At 47.7% G+C, this 17,209-nt stretch overlaps 2 protein-coding genes across 2 annotated transcripts in view; one reads left to right on the top strand and one right to left on the bottom strand.

The window, feature by feature from the left end:
* SPINK4 (serine peptidase inhibitor Kazal type 4) overlaps positions 1-5,531 on the bottom strand; it is a 31,834-nt gene extending 26,303 nt beyond the window's left edge. The window contains exons 1-2 of the mRNA XM_067553324.1: positions 5,409-5,531; positions 4,119-4,198 (exon numbers count right to left, since the gene is read on the bottom strand). Coding sequence (XP_067409425.1) covers positions 4,119-4,176 — 58 coding nt within the window. The 5' untranslated portion in view covers positions 4,177-4,198; positions 5,409-5,531. The remainder of the gene's footprint in view (positions 1-4,118; positions 4,199-5,408) is intronic.
* Positions 4,936-17,209, top strand: part of B4GALT1 (beta-1,4-galactosyltransferase 1) — a 46,682-nt gene continuing 34,408 nt past the window's right edge. The window contains exon 1 of the mRNA XM_067553323.1: positions 4,936-5,170. Within this exon, the coding sequence (XP_067409424.1) occupies positions 4,936-5,170 (235 nt within the window). The remainder of the gene's footprint in view (positions 5,171-17,209) is intronic.

Below are 17,209 nucleotides of genomic sequence, written 5' to 3'. Positions count from 1 at the left end.
GTCAGAGATGCCAGTCACCAAAAATGCTGCATGGGTTTGTGGAATTTTGAAAAAAAAGTGTGAAAATTATGGGATACGGATGGTTTTTAGGGGATGGAGAAAGTTGCATGCTGGGAACTTAACCCCCAGCTCCCAAAGATCCCTGAAAGACTCATTTCAACCCCAGAACACATTGCAAAAATTCTCCAGAAGGCATGGCATTGGATGGTGCTGCGTGGCACACTGGGATACCTATATGTGATGCACTGCTTTTGCGCTGATACAAGCGCTCTTGGGGAGTACGCGCAATTCTGATGCCGTCACGTGAGCATGGGCCCAAGCGATATACAAATGTCAGTGGCTCGTGACTGTACACTGATGTAACTTGCATTGACCAAAGTTTACAGTCTACATCGCCTAAGTATTGAATCCAACTAAAAATCAACCATTTCCATACTGGGGTGTTGGAGACCCCTAATATGTGAAAACTGGGAGGAAAAACCACATTGATGCATTTAACACAGACTTTATTATAACCAGTGAAGTATAAAGCCATGAACAAATTAAAACTTTCCTAGTTTCGGAAGCACACTACGCAGTATTTGTGTTGGGGTCTAACTGACCCCATGGCCGTCACCAAACACATTGTAAAAAAGCTACAGATGTTGGGATGTAAGTGACCCCATGTTCACACCATGAAAATAGATAGCAATAGCAACAATATAAAGGGCACCAGCACAGCAAAGTGGCAGTAAATGGTCTACTGCTTTGAACAAATGGAGGAAATAGGGACATGCTCTGAACAAAGATTTGACACTTCCCTAGTGTGCTTTATTGACACTTTTGTACCTGTTTGGGGTCCAAGAGACCCCCCCACAAAATCTTTGGAAGCATAGTACTTTCATTCCCCAACTGACTAACATTAAGGGGTCTAACTTGCCCCATTACCTTTTTAGTGATTTTTTTGCTACACAAAACCCACAACAGACAGAATGGTAAAACCACTGGGGAAAGACTGACTTCATCCACCCTGCAAAGAGGCACAAGTGTGGCATGAAAATTTTTCTTTACATTGTTGTGAGCATCGGGGTCAGACAGACCTAAAACATTAGGCTGGTTAAATCTGATCGCACAGACTGCTGCCAGGTGTGTTATGGTACATTATGTGTTATCGTTGTGACCTGATCTTACTGTATATGAGTAACACAGCTCTCTGTTCCATAGGATTAGCTGAAAACTGCCACGCTAATTTCAGAAGTTAGCTGTCTGTGTTTCTGTTTCCTTGGTTCCCAGACTCAGTGAAATGAACAGGCAGTATCATGCACTAGGGAAGTACTGCCACAGACTGCAATGGGTGTAGGACCAGGCCTATGAATGCGCCATTATAGTCTCCTTTGCTTTGAGGGAGATACGGGAAACAGAGTGGCAGAAATGCTGGCTCACCAAAGCATGGCTGTCAGGAGTAAGTGAACATCCTATGGACAGAGAAAACACAGCAGCTGTCAGACGGTCTGGTGCCACAGCTCCACCTGCCTCTGACCATGCCCTGTGCAGGTACGCGATCCGTAGACAAGTCAGAACTGAAACAAGAGGCTCTGACGCTGTCTAAAATTTATAGGGGATTCCATACAATGGAATTTTGCTTTAAAAGAACCCCTTTTAACTCGGAAAGCCTACATCACTATTTTCCAGTTACATTAAAGCAATTTCCTCCTAAGACAAAGGCAGAGGGGTAATTCAGGGTCAGCCTCAGGCTCTTGCAAAGGAAGGCCAGGGTAAGTAATTTATTTACAGAACTTGTGATGAACATGTGGCAAGTGTGTTGAGATGAGAGTATGACATGCATCAAATATCAAGGAGAGAAAGAAATGGAGAGCGACAAGAAGTGATAATAGTTGAGGCGTTTTACAGTCACTGGGGCACTGTATGCCATCCATTTCCACTTAAGAATGGAAGGCATAAAACAACTGGCTGTTCTGAGCACTCACTTTTGAATGAAGAACCACCACAGCACCTTGAAATGTAAATCTGCTTTCCTTTGCTGGCATAGGTACTTGCATATGAATGACCATGAACTGCCACTATGAATGACAGTGAGTAGTCGTTTGGTCAGAGGAAGCACAAGAATAACTTAATTGTCTGGTAGGGTGGGCACTCACCTAGGCTGTGGGAAACCCAAGTTCAATTTCCTGTTCTAATGAATATTTAATTATTGATACACAATGGAACAGCTTCAACAGGAGAGACTGCGGGTGATCCAAAGCAGAATATTCCACAGCCCTAAGGGTCAGCTCTCTCTTGCAATGTGGGAGACTGTGTCATTTCCCTTTGCCGCATCAGGCACAGGAAGGGAATTCAACTTGGATCTCCCACACCCCACAAGACCGCATTAACCCTTTGGCCAAAGTTATAAGGACACAAGCTGTGGTGGCTTTTCCTCCCGCTGTTTTGTGAATAGCATCTAAGTCCCAAAACCTTTTCTTTCTGGCCAAAACTATTCAGTGAATTCATTTCAAATTAACTAATAATTTTCAGATTGACTGAAACTGCATTTTTTGAGCAAATACACTGTTAGTCCAAAAAAATTCACCCAGCCCGGTGCCGGCATTTTGACTTTCAACATAGGAAAGAGAGTTGGGTTGGATTGGCCACCAAACGTCGTGCAATAAATCACCATGTAGTGACGCTATCCGAGTTCAGGATTTCAGCCTGGTGCCTTGTTCCTGGGCAAGCAGAGACAGGGAGCACTGCAGAAGCAGCATGCTCAATACAGCTGTTGACATTTTTCAAACAATTATTGTTTTCATTTCTAAATGGTCTTTTTTCTAAAACTGAAATTTTCATGTAAAAAATATTTCCCCAAGAATTTCTGTTCTTTCCACAAATCTCCAATATTAAAAATGTGCAGTTTGTTACTTTGGATTTCTTTTTCCCTTTTCCTTTCTTGTTTTCCCCTTTTCAGTGGCAAAATGGAAAGAAGAAAGGGGGGGACAGGGACGAAGTGGGGAGGATCACATAGATCACATCTCCTTCCCCAGCACTGCAATCTGCCTCCAAAGCTGTCCTTCTTCCTAGTACTCCCTGACATTATTCAATGCTTTAAGGAAGTCACCTCCTCTCATGACCTTGTCTTTCCTTACTGCTTGAACCCATCTCTCCACTTCTTTTCTTGCACTTCCCCAACACTTTCACCTGCCACTCTTTATCCCTGTTCAGCTAAAACACCCCCAACCCCAAGTCAGGGTAGCTCCGTGCCTCAGTTTTTAAAATGTGGATAAATATACTGATCTCCTTTGTAAAGTGCTTTCAGACCTGTTGATGACATGCACTAGATCAGAGGTAGGCATTATTCATGCAATACAGACTCTAGGCAAAGTGGCTGAGAAAGTGGCTCTCTCACCCACCAATATATTTCCATGAGGGTTTCACTCACTGGGGACACTGCAGCCCCTTCCGTTACCCCATACCCACGCTGGTACCTGGCTCTCTGCTGTCCTTGGGTCTCTTACTCTGCCTCTATAGTGACAATTCCTTTGCCCTGGAGTCCCACAAGGTTCTCTCCACTTTGACACTCCACCGTTTCCCTCCCAACCCTCAACTCTCTGCTTTTACCTGTAACTACCAGGTTCCCCAATTGCTGGTATTCAACTGTACATGTCCTGTATTTGGATGTCCTAATTTGTGGCTCCACCTCCATGTCCCAGGCTTGTCTGCCCTTAAAATAATACAGCACTATAGCGCTTCAGTGTAGAGACTACCTGCACTGACGGGAAGGATTTGCCACTGGCATGGGGGGTGGCAGCTGGGTTGATGGAAGCTTTCCTCCGTCATCCTCACACTATCTACATAGGGACTTGGGGCGACAACTCCATTCAGGGGTGGATTTTTCACACCCTGAAGCGACGGCATAGCTGTGCTGAACTAATTTTCTAGCATAGACCAGACCTCAGATGAAACAGGGCTTCTCTTGCAAGGAGGCCATTTGCAAGCACAGACAGGGTTGGCAACCTTGCATTTGAGTTTTTACTGACATGAAGATCTGAAGTTGATTTTTTTTTTTACTGCCACTGTAAACTTTTTACTGACATCACTAAAAATACCATAAACAATACAATGAAGTCACAAAAGCGCATACTCACACGCAACATTCTGTACACAGGGATTCGGAATTACGCACATGTGTGAGCTGCCGTTCATTGATCAGAGGGCTTGTTCGGGCCTGTGCAAAACCAGGAAATTGATCAAGTCATGGTCTGCCTGGCTTTATGATACAAGAAGCCATTCTGAACCAGGCCAACCAGTGTCAAAATGCAGTCTGCTTCACGTCTACCCAATTGCACGGACATTTTCATTGTATTTACGGAGAGTGTCGAAACTGTACTTTTCTTTTTACTGACTGGCTGTACATTTACGGACAGTCGGCAACCCTCCGACCCCTTCTCCTCCGCCACTGGCCGTGTCCTCGGTGTGACCTGGGACCCCCAAATCACCCTCTCCTGCCTGCTTTCCACAGGTACTCAGCTCCAGCTGGAGTCAGCACCCCTAAAACATAGGCTCAGACCCGACCTGGCCTCCTGTCCGTCCCCCACTCAGAGCAGGTACCCGCCAGCTACCTAGCCCCGCGCGGGGCCCCGCTCCCCCCGGCACCCGCCCCAGGGGTTAGCCCCGGGTTCTCGCCCAGCCCCCGTGCAGCCGGCACGACTCCAGCCCGGGCGCGCGGCGCGTGTGTAGACGACCGGGACCGAGCTGCGGGGAGCCGGAGCAGGAGGAGCTCGCGGGGCGGGACCGGAGCACAGGGTCCGCCCCTCTGTCTGTGCCCAGCCCGCCGCCGGGGGAGGAGCTCGGCGCTGCCCGCCTCCCCTCCCCGCCCAGCAGCGCCGTGCGGCCCCCACACTGCCAGGGCGGGCGGCAGCGCCGAGCAGAGGATGCGCCCGCCGGCCTGAGCGCGCCACCGGCATGAAGGAGGCGCAGGGCGGCGGGGCTCTGCCCGGCACCTCGCTGGCCCGGGCCTGCCGCCTGCTGGTGCTGCTCTGCGCCCTGCACCTCTCGGCCACGCTGCTCTACTACCTGACCGGCAGCGCCTTGCACCCGCCGCGCAACCCCGAGCCGCCGCCGCGCAGCGCCGGGCCGCCACCACCGTCCAGCGCCGGGCCGCCGCCGCCGGACTGCCCGGACCCGTCCCCGCTGCTGGGTGAGTGCCGCGCCGCCCGCCTCCGCTCCCCACGCCCGCCCGGCAGCCGGGAGGGTGCGCGGTTTGGGAACACCGTGCGCTTCGTTTGCGCCCTCCATGGCAGCTGGGCCAGCCGAAGGGGGTGAGGAGCCGGGATCCGGCGTGTCTGGGTGTGAGCCAGCTGGAGAAGAGCGAGGCTCCCGATTCCTTTTGTCTTGGGAAACGGTGCGAAGCGGGTGGCTCCCCCTCTGTCATTAACCTCTTCCCCTCGGTTCTCGGCCCCCCGAGCCGCGTCTGCCCCTGGAGTCGGCGTTTTTATAAACAGAGGTGCAGGCTCGGGGCACTCTTCAAGCGTCCCACCTTCTCTCTCCTCCGTGGGCCCCTGGGCGAGAGAGGAGTTAGTGCGTCTCCCCGAGGAGTTTTACACACGGTTTTCATCCGCTGAGAACGAAATGGAGTGTCTGTTCTGTGAAACTGGGAGTCAGATTCTCTCTCATAAAATGTCTTGTGCCAGACACCCCTTCTCCCCCTACAGTGGAGAAAGCCTAATGCAATACCGTCAGACAACCATCCCACATCCTAAATCTGTGACACCTCTAGTTAAAAATCATTTAACACCCCCGAGGATGAAGTGAGACGAGTTGGTGTTAAATATGTTACTAGTGTCCGTAGAGCGCAATAAGATGAATATATGAATCCATATCCAGCTTATGTTTGAGAAACTCCTTCCAAATAGGGTTCATGAACGTAAGTGTAAAGGAATACATTACAGGATACTGAAGTCAGGGTTAGGCCTTTCACTGTTCCACCCACACCAAAATTAGCTAATTGCCTCCTGAGAGCTGTGCTGAGTCCACCTGGTCTGAGCGGACATAGCCTTATTCCCAAATGTTAGTTGTGGGCAGTAGCGTTCAAGTGCATGTTCCTCCTGTGTCTTCCACAAGGTTTATTTGTAACCATTTTAGTTCACCCCACTTGTATAAAATCAGTGGAAGCTGTTTAGCCACAGTGGAGATTGCATTCATTTCCTCTCACTCTAGGAAGGGAGCCTAACATAATACTAGGGCTAATTGCATATTAAATGCTAACTTCCTGTTATTTGAAAATTAAATAAGCAAGTTATGGGGGTGCTAACGACATCTCCTAAAACTTAATCTTGTCGCTGCTTTGCGTGACCCATTTCCTGGTCCTTTACCTTCAGATTTAAGAGCTGTCTATGCTGCCGATACAGCTGTCAGGGGAGCTGACTGTGACAGGGTTCCACCCCTGACCCGCTTACTCCATTCTAACCTGTAGTGTAGACACTGTCTTTACCCACTATCCTGGAAATTGGGACCCTTTGTAGTCAGAACAGGACCCATGATATGGATCCAGAACAGGACCCATGACATGGCTGTATTTGTAGGAAAAATAGATCCTTAATAGTGACATTTAGAAGGCTTCTAAAAAGCGTATTTATGTTTCAATTTTATTTAAAACTACAAAAATAGAATGAGTCTGAAAAACATAATATTTATATATTGGAAAAGGCCTTGGCTCCAAATACTCTTTCAGTAACACTTGGCTGTTGAGAAGAAATCAATTTTAAAAAATTGTGAATGACTTATATTCATGCATATCTTACCAGAATTCTTCATGGTAGTCTTAATGAGATGCTGGTAAGAAAGAGAGACTTCAAAAATATAGTGTTTTTTCCTCTCAGACTTATAAATATTTTACTTAATCTTGTAGGTAGAGTTTCACCGTCACACTGCTAGGGTTACTACTCAGTTTCCTATTACAGATCCTCAGTTCTTAGGACTGTTTTTGTTGTTTGGTTTAGTTTGGAGGGGGAGTGGTTTGCAAAGAAGTGTTTTTCTTGATTGTTCCCTTTAACCAGTTACAGTAGATATTAATTCTCTGTCTGGTAATCCACTAAAAACCTGATAGTTCTTACCAAAAATCAGTGCTGCTGCCCAGTGTCTCAGCAAACAAATAGCTCTGGTAAGACTTCGGAATTTGTATAATCAATGTGTTTAATAATCAGTGTATTTATTTGGGCAGCGTGGAATTCTATAAATAAATGCTATGAGGTGCTATCATCAGTTAATACATCCAAGCAACAATCGTCAGCGTGAACATAGTCACGCTTGTGATGCAGTATTAGCGTTCCTCTGACTTAGAGTGACCAGATAGCAAGTGTGAAAAATCAGGAATGGTGGGCTGAGGGGGGGCTAGTAGGTGTCTATATAGGACAAAGCCCCTGATATTGGGACGTATGGTCACCCTACTCTGACTTCCAAGATCTGCTAATCTGCAACGTGTCTTCTGCTCACTGGAGCAAATGAGGACCCAGATCCTGCAAACACGCACGTGAGCAGTCCCAGTGAGCTCACTCATGTGCATGAACTTATTTGCGTATCTACATGGCTGCAAGATCGTGGCCTGGTGATGTTCTGCTATATCAGATTGTTTTGGGACAGCCGTACAGATCAGTTACTTTGCATATTAGTGCAAGATAAGAAAAATTTGAATTCTCTCTGCTGTCCTTGGGTTTCTCACAACTTGTTATTTATTAACTGCTGCTGTCAGAAGCAGATGCTATTTGAAACTAAAATAATGAAGCTTGATACATTGACCCTGTGGTGCACTAGATGATTAAATATTACTACATGGTAACCATAAGCATACATGATGTGAAGGTAAGAAAGAGAACCTAGCCTGTTACTAGCCTGCTGTGTTTACATAAGGACTCGTTTTAACCAGAGGTATTTTTAAATGCTTTTGAGAAGCTCATGTGGTTTGCAACATAGAAAACTCATAGAGAAGTTCTTAGCTGACCACTTACTGCTAACTCAAAAGCTGTTTGTGGATCCACACATCTGCATCACAAATGACTGGTTTGGAGGTGGTTTTGAGGTCACTGAAAGGAACTGTTCAGCGTTTTGTTTTGTTTTATTTTTTGTCGCATGTCTTTCACTTTTTCTTCAACATTTTAGAAACCAGTTGCGTGGCTTGTACTGTCCACGCACAAAGGAGAACCCTTCTGGAAAATGGCTTAACTTTACACTGTTTGAACTACGTCCTCATGCTAGGTTAAAATGTTCCACTATCAGAGCTTTCTGTTTCCCCTCAAAGGAGCAGGTTTCTTACTTTCAAATGTGTGGAATCCTGTGACAGGAAAGAGAGTATCTCATAATTCATTGCACTGTTTTCCCTGCCTAACCCCGGAAGCTGCATTGCCAGCCATTTTAGCTCACTTTTCAAAAATATTTTTTACTTGAGTTGCTTTTTCTCCATATTCACTGCAAAGTACTAAATCTGCTCGTTCCTGTGTTAGGAAGTAGACACTCTGTATTCGGTTTGGCAGCAGAGGCAGTGCTTGTGTTGTGAATTGTGGGGTTACCAGGAAAGACTTGCCCAGCGCTGACATAAGGGCTGTCCGTGCCAGAGTTTAACAGGTTTAAGCTGACGTATGTGCTGTACTGCGGCTCTTACTGCGGATGTACACTGGCATGTGGCTATACGTTTTTAAACCATCTTACTGTCCATCAGATTCTCTGAAGGTTGTAGTGTAGACAGGGATACAGACCAAAGATCCTTGCAGCTCAGGGATGGCTGGAATTCTTTCTATCTGTTTAGATTTTGGTCATTTGGTAGCAAGCAGCCTGTAAACTATTTTCTTTCATACAACATGTAAACGTTGGGGCAGGAGTGCATTCACAGTGTGATCGGTATGGTTTTTTTGAGCACCTGTAAGAACTTCTTGTCTATTGCCACAAGTACTGGTGTGGTTAGTCATTCCTTGAAGCTGACTCTGCTCTGAGACCCTTTGCAGCCTGGGGTGTGCTGTCAGTTGTTGGCTGCGTGTGTGTGCTCCCTGTGTGTATGCTGTCCCAGCTCTGCACAGGTAATCGACACATCACTCCACGATCGAATTATTCAATAAGACCCCAGATCCTTTCAAAGGCCCCCGGCCAGATTTATTGCCAAACGAGCACAAGAGAAAGTGCCCTATGCGTGCTACAAATACACATAATATTGTGTGCTCCTGATAATGGACCAGCTCAGTAAACGGCGGGACTTTCCATTCCTCACTCGGCCAGACAAAGATGCTTCCTCCGAGACCCTCTTCTATACACTGATACAAACAAGTTGCATATTGCTCCTCTGACACGTATAGTTGCCACCCTCTGATGTGGCAAGGTACCACCCTTTGACGTGGTAAGATACCACCCATTACCTTGTACTGGATGGTTCGGTCAAAACATCTCTATTCATCATATTAACTAGACATTTCTATCCATTCTAGTCTCATTTGGAGAGGTCAGTGAGCCCTCGTTATCTCTGGGGTATTAGGATGTCCTGGTACCTTTCTGCAATATGCTTATGTGTAGTACTACTTTGGAATGTGTGTTTGTAATACCAGCTCTGTCCTTGCCAGTTACTGTGAGTCTGCCAGCTTTCACAGCCTGACTTCTGCTAACTTTGCTTTAGACCATTACTTTAGCTCAGGCTTCATACCTGGCCTGTTATGCTAGGCCTCATGTCTCAGGCTCTGACTTTCTGCAGGGTGAGTGTGTGCATGCAGGTGTTTCTGGGTAGATTTGTGCTTCCTGAGGGTGGAGAAAACAACCCCGTGTCCATGCCCAAAACATCCTGTTTGTTTTTCCACAGGCTGTGCTAGGGCATGTCTGCACTGCAGAGCAGTCCACGCTAAGAGGTGTGAATTGCAGAACCCATCAAAGAGTTGTGCTCTGACTCCTCATGTAAACACTGCTGGCAGGAACTAAAAAGTACCTCGTGCATGCTAACACAATCTTTCAAACGGAGACGCAGACCGCAGATCCTAGTGGCTGGAGTTCTTTCTACCTGTTTAGATATTGGTCACTCGGTAGCAATCAGCCATTGTTCTGTGGTATTGGGAGAAGGGAGGCCACAGTGAAACTTTCCCTACTTCTTGCTTGTCAAAGTTAGGTTATGTTTGAATTGTGCTGCAGCACAGACTACAGAGTGTGAATTGCAGAGGTGCAGGGTTTTTTAATCCCCGTGTAAACACACCCTCAGACTTGATCTACACTAGCAATTTAGGTCAGTTACATCACTTGGGGTGTGGAAATTTACCATATTCTTGGGGAGGTGGAGTACCTATATCTAAGGGAGATGCCCTCCCATCAGTGTAGATAGCATCTTCACCGAAGCGGAGTAGCTGCTCCACTGCAGCATTTTAAGTGCAGACAGGCCCTTCGAGAGCAACTCTTTGGTGTGCTCTGCAATTCACATCCCATAGTCGTGCTGTGTAAACCTAGCCTAAGTTTGACAAGCAAGGATTAGGGGAAGCTTTCACCGTGCAACTGAGCAGCACTACAAATATGCAAAATTCAGTCACTATAACTGAGAGGCAAACATATCAGCATAAGCGCGATCCAATATAGTTGCATGCGATCATCAGGAAAATAAAATTGCTCTCTCCTCTCTTCCTATGACTCTTGTGTTTCGAAGGCTTGGTGAGATTATTATGGAGTTTGTCCTTCCCCACTTCCCTCAACAAAAAAAAAAAAAAAAGGCGGGGTGGGGTGGTCAGATCCTTTGGGAGAATAGTCTGTGTTAGGATAACTCATCATAAAATAGACACTTTCTCTTTTGGGGCCAGAAGTCTGTAACATAGGTTTTTCTTCCATATGCTACTGATCTATCCACCACATAAGCAGCTGATTTAAAAAAATAAAGGAAAAGCCTTTTAACACATTTACAAACATTAGCGAGTCACTGCTTGCTTTGCCGTCATTCTGGTGATTTGTGGCTGGCACAATGACAAGCATCGTTTGCCAACGTGTTACTTGGGTTTTTTTTACGTTGACAAGGAGGTGAAAACTCCTTGCATCCAAAAATGTTACTTCAGTGTGTTTATAATGTAGTGAGGAGGTTGTGTTGACATCATGGCCCCTTGCTCTAAAATGCTCGTATTTCTGGCTACACCTGCCTTCAGAAATTGCATGTTCAGAAACTGCAAACACAGCACGCGTTCTAGTTTAGTGCCGATAAGCTGTGCTTAAGATCTGTTTGTTCCAGATGTTAAATCAGCTGATAGGAATTCAGTCATACTTTTAGGCGATCAGAAACTATAAAGTTTATAACATAAATAAACTATAAGGTGTATAACATAAATGTATTGGCAGGATCAGGATGAAAAAAGATTATTTCATTAGAGGTCATAATACTGTCGTGCGTTGGATTCCTCCAGGAGGAGAGCCATGTTGTGACGTGGTTTCTGCTTTGTGTCGTGTGCGTGTGTGTGATATGTGGTCGCTGCAGAAGAGGCAATCAGCGATTCATCTTTAGGCTTTGTGGTTAAAGTAAATAAATAAAAAAACAATACCAGGGCCCTTGAGTTTGTTTGTTCTGCTGCAGCAGTGGTGGCACTGACAGCATGTAGGCCTACGCAGAACTGTTCAGCTGGACCGGATATTGTTCTGCAGTCTGATTAATCATACTGGTGTTGCAGTGTTGCCTAGAGAACCCCGTTGGGGGAGCAGGGCCCAACGGTGCAAGGCGCTGTGTGAATACCTGGTGGAAATCCAGTCCATGGCCTAGAGAGCCGACAGTGGAAGGCCCTGATACTTCAGCCGGTTGTGTCTGAGCATGCCGCTGTGCCATGCGGAGCCCCAGTGACCTCAGTGGGCCTGCAAATGGGGTACCCCGTTACAGAATCGGGGACTAAGAAATGCCAAATGGCTCGCGCGCTCAGAGCAGCTCTGGCCACAGGCATTTGGCCCAGGCCTAGTCGGGTTCCAGGTTAGAGCATAGCTGGGATGTTGTCAGCGTCCTGTTGCCTGGTTAAAGCCTCAGATGCAGCATGGGGGGCTGTCAAGTGGGCCCTGGCTGAGCCGCTTTGTAGCATAGATGGAGTCCTGGTGGTGCGGTAACAAAAGCCAATGGCAGGCAATAGCCCGGATCATGCTGAGTAGCGCTTCCGGGACTAACCAATTTTCAATCTCGTGAAAACAGAAATAATGTTTTGAAGTGTTTGCGAAGAGGGCACTTTTGTTTGGTGAAATCTCGACTCTCGGGCACCTCTCGTGAGCTGAGAGGACAGACCCGCTGCTTTTTCTTTCAAACAGGACATGGCACACAACTGCTGCCTGCATTCCCTCACGTCTCTTCCCCCAGGCACAAGGAGGGCTATAAAGCGAAACTTGGAAACTGTAGTCTCTCTCACTTTATGGCAGGGGCAGAGTGCGCCTGCTGGCTGAACGCGGGGGGTGAACCAGACCCGCCAGGAGGAAGTTAAAAGGGCAGAAGCAACCGGGTGCTGCTGTGACCTATGACGCACCCTCTGTGTTAGCTGTGACGAAAGAGTAAAAAGGAGTCCTTGCAGAAGTAGGAATGACCGAGAAGAACCAATATCGTGTGTGACAATAAATGCCAAGACACCTGGGACCAATTTCTGCTCTGGTTTGTGTCTCTTCATGGAGTTACACAGGTGTAAGTCAGGAGAGAATTTGGCACATGGAGTATGTTTAGTGCTACTCCTTACTCCACCACCACCGCTAATGGCCCACAATGCTGAAAAGTTAGCCACTTAAATGGGGAGAAGGGGTGTGAGTTCAGCTGGCAGCTGCTGCTGGGTGTGTAGCTTTGGTAATGAGACAGGTTTTGTTTTTAAAAGCAGCAGGCAGTCAGCAAGTCCAGTCAGTGATAAACCATGCAGCCTGGTATCACCCGTTGTGTCCCCGTCATCTGGTTAAAATAAGAGTCTTGAGTAATGCAAACTATATTTGGACTTGCAAGCTAAAGTGAATGTATTAGTGTGGATTCCTAGGTCCAGCTGTTCCTGACACAGTAGGGCAGACTGTGACACACAGTCGAGGAAGGGAAAGTTTTCCATCTCCTATATCTAGTGTTTTGTAATGTACTTGTTCTTCATGCCAGATTTTATCCGAGGGAATGGCTGGTTTCTCTGGGCCGTGTGCCCAGTTTATGTTTAGCGAGAAATGGAGGTTGTGCAGTGTCCCAAATGCTGTATCTAGAGATAGGAGACTCTCTTAAATCCTTGGCTTTTTCTGTTTTCAGACTTCTTTTTCATCCTAAGACATCCTAATTTGATCTTGTTTGGCAAGTTACAGGTTTTGTTATTGTCATAATGACAGCCAGTGACAATGCCTCTTTAGTGGACTGGTTCTGGTGGGTAGGACTCAGGGTTGTTGTCACACTTGGACCCAGAAATTTATTCTGATTGTAACTCTACTGTCAAAACAAACTGAGAGTTCATAAACTGTCACAGTAACCTAGAACAAATGTTAACATGGAAAGGTGCCAAATGGAGACAGACTAAATGAGTACAAACAAAAAAAGCCATGCCTGGCCAAAAAAAAAAAAAAGGATGGGGCCAGAAAAGAGTGAACCAAAACTGATGTGTTGGAAAGTAGGCTTAACTGGGGACAAAATAATGAGGGGATGAGCTGTTTCATCCGTCACTCCCATCCTAGAGGCCTTTTTAAAAAGAAGAAAAAGAAATGTTACGGGGAAATCAGTGGAGGAGCATGAAGGCCGCCACCCCATTCTTCTCCCGTGACCTAGGGTTCCACTGTAGCATTGCTGGATCTTCATCATGCTGATCCTGACCAGACTGGGCTGGAGAGATGGACTCAGATGACGTCGCTACCTCCACTACCTCTGACTAAATCCCAAATACCCACCTGGGCTATGAGACATTGTCAGAATCTCCTCTTCTCTCCCCCTCCGGCCAGAGCTCGGAAGCCTGAATCAGCTGGCACAGGCCAGCCCTTGGTTTTTAATTGCCGTGTAGACAGACCCTGATACGACCCAATGCCATGCCTGTGTTTTCCCAGCAGGGAGGTTGCAGGTAAGTCTAGCACCAGAGACACAAGTTTCATTTTCTCTCTTTGCTTTTTTCTCTCTCCCTTTTGTGCGTCTTTTATAAAAACAGAATCAGACTTCAACAGCAGCATCCGCTCCAGCCCACCTCAGCTAACTTCTTCTCTTTTCCCCAGTGTATACTTATCTGTAACAACATCTGAGTGACTGCCAAGAGGGCGTGTGGGGGGTTCCTTTTAAAACCCTCTCTCTAGCTAACAGGAGCCAGGGATTTTGCTAAAATGAAAGCTTTATTTAATACTTGACATTCCCAAGGCTCTACTTCTTTTTCCTTCTTTTCTGTACGCTTCAACAAAGTGAAGCGTTGTTGACGGTGTGTGCACCATGCTGCCAAGCAGGCGGAGGTCTCTGTACACCAAACCCAGAACCTCCTTTTAATGCTGGACCGTTCCGGTGTCATGCAAACACCTTTAATTCTTTAGGCCCCTTTACTCAGTCTAAATGAACACAGCAGGGTGCTGCAGAAGTAGAGCCCGTGGCAAAGTGGGGTGTGTCTGTGTCCAAGTGCAAATTCTGTCTTGTACTAGAGGTGGAAATGCCGGGCCTGCGGACTGCACAAGCCTGTACCTGCTCAAAAGCAAACTGTTGTACTGCTGCATACACACGCTGCCCTGTCCAGAAAGGTGTTTAGGGCAATCGCTGAGGATCCATCAAGACCCCAGTCTGGGGCCATGAACTTTGATTGTCTCTCAACTAGCCTTGTGGAACAATGGCTTTCTGCACGGGCTGATGGGGATGGGTGAGAAGGGGCCAGCATGACTGGTGCACGTGGCTCAGAGACGGGGCCCTACTTCCGAGCAGAGTTTTGTTATGTGTAGGGGGGCCAGCGATCACCACATGCAGGAGGGATCCTGCCCAGCCTGACATGCTGATGAGCCAGGAACACACAGGAGAGAAGAGATCAGACTAGGGGAGGGGGCGTCTCAAGACTTGGGCTGTTTTCAAAGATTTGTAACTCTAGAACGCTTTTAAGTGTAGATTTCCTCTGCTCAACCTGTGTTCCTGGCTTTCCTGCCACGGTGTCCCCAAAGGGGTTAAATGAGAAGCCCAGAGGGCCCACAGGGGAGTGTGTAAGCGGCTGGGGGCTTGAAAGGTCTCACGGTGTGTAGGGCAGATGGGCAGTGGCACCCTGTGTCCCACAGAAGAGCCCTAGACGAGGTCTAAGGCTGAGAGTGCTTCCTCCCTAGAGACCCAGAGCTAGAAACAGTGACTAGACTCTACCCAGACCCGACTGACTTGGAAGCACATGGGACCCCTACTTTGGCCCATTGATAACAGACTGGTGATCATACTGTGGTGTGGAGAGCCAGCTGGTAACAGCATTCCTGGCCCCTGCGCCTACCTGACGGGGGTTTTCCTTTGCTGTAGTGAATCCAGCCCTGCAAGAGGCAGAAACTTGGTTGACAAAAGAATTCTGAATTCTTCCAATGACCTCCCTGCATCTCCTAGCAGCTGCAGGTAAGAGAGGAGACCCTTTTCTTCCCCTGACAAAAGCACCTTCTTACAGAAATAACACAGCGGCCAACTACGTGCCAGTTGGGGGCCTTTTGTTTGAATGGGTGTTTTTTTGGTTTTCCATCAACTAATTTTGTGAAACAGCTAAACAGAATATTAACTCTTCCCCACAATTCCTTTTGATGCTGCCATTTCTTTATCCCCCACTCAATAAACGACTTTCCTCTGTGAGTTCTCCTGAATTCAGCCTGCCTGCTGTGTTTCTGCCTTTTTAAGCAGTCGAATTTCTCGGCATCTGTTACCAGCCACACTCTTGTGCAGTTCTAGGGATTTCCCCGTCTGGTTCCCCTGCCTGCCGTAGTTACCTTTAAGCCAGTCCTTGTCCTGCTCTAAATGCAGACAATTCTGAGCACCTCCTGTGAACGCTTCACCTAACGTGAAATGATCTAGTCCAAATAAGGCCTTCAAATGCAGCTGCTGCCTGTCTTCTGGAAATGCCTTGACACATGTCTGCAGTGCTGGTTTACTGACTAATCCGTCAATTCCTGGAACAGTTCAGGGTGAGCGAGGAGTTATGTGCAACGATACTGTAGCCACGACTCAGATGGGCCCGTTTGTTGTTTTTTCACATAGTATGGATTGTCACATTTCCCTTGCGTATACGGCATTTTCCCCTCTTATTCCCCTGTAAGCCACCCCACTTGCCCTGTGCCCTTCCCCCAGTTGGTAGCAAACAGCATGCATTCCCACATGACTAACACGCCACGTGCAGTCTCAGCGAAGCAAAAACCAGCCCCGGTGGCTTTTCCTCGGGTAAACGTCAGCAGTCTCGCCGCAGGACGAAAGGTGCTGTCGTGTTGGCTACGCGGTTAAGCCCTGATCCTGCCACCGGCTCAGGAGTGCCCCTGAGGGGGCAGGGATCTGGCTGCAGGATTGCGGCATTTGAGTGGGAAGGGTTATCTGTCCAAGTGTGCATGGACAGCTCCTGGGACGGTCTGAGATGTAACCTCTTTGCTGTGCAGTGTGTCTACACCTGCCAGGCAGGCCAGGTCCCTCCAGCGGGAGTTGCCGAGTGCTGCTTCCTTAGAGCTGAGCGACAAACCAAAGAGGAATCTGATACTTCTGCTCTGTAAAGAGACCTCTCAGATGGGGCAGGAAGGGAATCTTAAAATCGGGCAGGAGGGGAATCGTAAAAGGCAAGGCCAAGAAGTGCGTGTCTGTTTCACACTTCCCTTTGTAGCTGGTTTTGCATGTTACGTCAGGGTGAGCTGTTTCTCCCTGAGCCTGGCCAGGGCCTGGGTGATGGGGCGGTCTAGAGGAAGCCATGGATACAGCCCCTGGGGGTGTTGTTAAGAGAGCAAGGCACAGGGATTTCTGTTGTGTTGCTGTGACAGGATTGCTGCTCACGGCTAGTGAGCTACGATGTGGCTGGGTCTGGGAATTAGTTCTGGCTGCATCAGGTGCCCCCTTGCTGCTTGTCGCTTGCTCTGCAATAACCTTTCTTCGGGTAACGTGGCCCTCCGGCCAGGTCTCCTCTTTCGGGGGTAGGAGGTCCAACAGGGCCCCTTTCCAGATGAAACCTGGGCCTGCCCATTTGCACCGGGTGCCAGCCCTGCGACCTGAGAACTAGCAATGCCGGTCATCAGTCTTGTCCCTGTTGCTGTTTTCTCCCCATCTTCTCTTTCCTGCTTCTGGGTTTAATGCTGCAGCCTCCTCTGCTCCCTGGGG

Source organism: Emydura macquarii, unplaced genomic scaffold (assembly GCF_026122565.2).
Source record: "Emydura macquarii macquarii isolate MOO-44397 ecotype Brisbane River unplaced genomic scaffold, CSIRO-AGI_Emac_v2 contig_1451, whole genome shotgun sequence".
Taxonomy (NCBI): domain Eukaryota; kingdom Metazoa; phylum Chordata; order Testudines; family Chelidae; genus Emydura; species Emydura macquarii.
The sequence above is the reverse complement of the archived record's forward strand: the minus strand, read 5'-3'. Positions and strand labels throughout refer to the sequence as shown.